The sequence below is a fragment of the Xyrauchen texanus genome, unplaced genomic scaffold (genome assembly GCF_025860055.1).
Source record: "Xyrauchen texanus isolate HMW12.3.18 unplaced genomic scaffold, RBS_HiC_50CHRs HiC_scaffold_1671, whole genome shotgun sequence".
In the NCBI taxonomy this organism is placed as follows: domain Eukaryota; kingdom Metazoa; phylum Chordata; class Actinopteri; order Cypriniformes; family Catostomidae; genus Xyrauchen; species Xyrauchen texanus.
The window spans coordinates 3,193-5,855 of NW_026266061.1; the positions used below are offsets into that span (position 1 = coordinate 3,193).

The window sequence follows — 2,663 nt, forward strand, 5'->3', positions numbered from 1 at the left end:
ATTACCTTTTTCACATTGCTGTAATGAGAATTGGGGGTAAAATGTGCATAACTGTAATACAAATAATAATCCCAAAAATAGGGTTTGTTTTCTAAGTGCAAAATACAATTTCAGATTTGTTATTATTTTTATTTTGTAATATAATTGGACAAGGACATTTTCTTGACATGTTTTGTGAGAATCAACCTGCCACACATTTGTAGATTGTTTTACATTTGATACTCAATGACTTATTGTGATTTTCTGGTGGGTGTATTTCTGTTTTTCTCCTCTAACAGGTTCACGTATGAGATTGCCCCTGTGTTTGTTCTAATGGAGCAGCTGACCCTCAAGAAGATGAGAGAGATCATTGGCTGGCCTAATGGAGATGGCGATGGACTTTTCTCACCAGGTAAAAAGATTTAGGGGGGTTAACATCTCTTAGCATAATATTTATTTGACAAACTCTGCTGTCTGTGGTCCTGGACATGAACTGGTTGTAATTTTCTACCCTCTCTACAGGTGGCGCTATATCAAACATGTACAGTGTGATGGTTGCTCGGTACAAGTACTTCCCAGAAGTCAAAACTAAAGGCATGTCTGCAGCACCACAACTGGTGCTTTTCACATCTGAACATGTAAGTAGATACTGACACTGTTTGTGATAACTAGTAGACTTCCCTATAAACAACAGAACAAATGCAAGTATACAATCCAAGATTTGTCTCCCTCTAGAGGACATATATATTATTTTTGTAGAATAAGTAGTCAATATACAGTAGCAGAATTCTATTATAGTTTATTCTGTTATTATTAATATTATCTTGTATTATTAATTTTATTCTATTGTATTTGTCCATTAAGTTGATTTGGCAACTCCGTTGCATTTTTGTAGAGTCATTATTCAATCAAAAGGGCAGGAGCTGTTCTGGGCTTCGGCAGAGAAAATGTCATCCTTCTGAAGACAGATGAGAGGTATCATCAAAGTACACTTCTGTGTCACTTTTAACTGCATATGGGTAATATGGACAAATAACACAATATATTTAGAATAAAACTAAAGTCAACATGAAATCAAAATGTATCCTATTTACTTTCTTAATGTGCATGATTTATCTGCACATGTTATTACAAAAAAAGAAGTTATGATCAAGATGTAATAATTTGCCTTAAAAATGACTTTCCTTTTCGGCTGGTTGTCAAATAAAAAATAAAAATTCAGCCTCAATGCAGAACAAATGCACACACACACACACACACACACACACACACACACACACACACACACACACACACACACGCTCAAATTCATCTTGTACAACCAGGAATTAATTAGTTGATCTCTGAAGCCATCTACTGGTTACTTTTGTCATGACATGCTTATCAAGTAATATAATTGTTCTTATTTTGCACCAAAATTAAAATTAAAATTTTTTGATTACAAACAATACAAAACAAACAAATCCTTAAAATCCTTTTTATTGCTTTAAACATATTTCAAAATGGTTTGTTAAAGCTATTTCATGTAGACTTTAACAGCAGTTGCTGCTTTTCCAGATATATAATGGCTAATGTCACATAAATAATTTTTAAATGTTAGTTTAAACAAAAATAAAAAGTCTATCTCAATGAAACGCAAACAATTTATTGAAGAATGTACTGGCTGCTCTTTTTCATGTAATCAAAGTGAATGATGTCTTGGGCTGTTGAGCTCCAAAATCACAAAAAAAGCACAGAAAAGTTAAAAAATATTAGTCCATGTAACTTGTGTTGTACATTCCAAGTATCCTAATGTCATACCATAGCTTTGTGTGGCGCACATCCTAAAATGTAAGTCATTATTTACTTCTTATAACTCATTGACTGACTTGTTTCAGGGGGCGTGTCATACCGGCTGACCTAGAGGCCAAGATCATCGATGCCAAACAGAAGGTTAGTAAATGCACTACTACACCCACTATAGGCTGCACTATCCTGTAATTATAGTGCCATCAGTACTTAGAGCTGAGACAAGTGAGTGAGAGTATTTAACCCCAGTGCCTGAAGATTTCACTGAATCAATACTGGAGCAGGTATTCCCCAGCTGATGGATGAATTCACCTTTAAGAACTAATTTCAAGTCTTTCTGTAAATAAAGTGTGTGTGGTGTGCTGCTGATCCTGATTCATGATCATTATCATAAGGACAAGGTCTCTCAAATTGAATGAGACTTTAAATGTTTGTTTTAGGGTTATGTGCCGCTGTTTGTGAATGCAACAGCTGGAACCACGGTTTACGGAGCATTTGATCCCATCAACGACATTGCTGACATCTGCGAGAAGTACAACCTTTGGCTACATGTGGATGTGAGTTTCTTTCAATTTAAACCTCTAACTGAACTGTCTATTATGTTTAATAAATATTTTAGTGAATAAGTGAATAAGGTTTGTGTGTCTTTAGGGTGCATGGGGTGGAGGACTGTTGATGTCTAGGAAACACCGTCACAAGTTAAGTGGCATTGATAGGTATGTGAAGACCACACTTGATGGGGCACTTAGATGATGGTATATTACATTAAAATTGCAGTGTAACATCCTGAAACCTGTTGTCTGTTTGTTTCAGGGCAAACTCAGTCACGTGGAACCCTCATAAGATGATGGGTGTACCATTGCAATGTTCAGCCATTTTGGTGAGAGATAAGGTAA

The 2,663-nt window shown here is 35.5% G+C and overlaps 1 protein-coding gene across 1 annotated transcript; it reads left to right on the forward strand.

Moving 5' to 3' along the window:
* Nucleotides 1-225: 225 nt before the first annotated feature.
* Nucleotides 226-2,659, forward strand: LOC127641785 (glutamate decarboxylase 1-like; the record flags this gene model as incomplete). The annotated part of the gene is made up of 7 exons (XM_052124646.1): nucleotides 226-391; nucleotides 502-617; nucleotides 875-954; nucleotides 1,857-1,911; nucleotides 2,208-2,324; nucleotides 2,419-2,483; nucleotides 2,581-2,659. Coding segments are annotated over exons 1-7 (678 nt in total), but the record flags the coding sequence as incomplete, so codon positions are not given.
* Nucleotides 2,660-2,663: the final 4 nt, after the last annotated feature.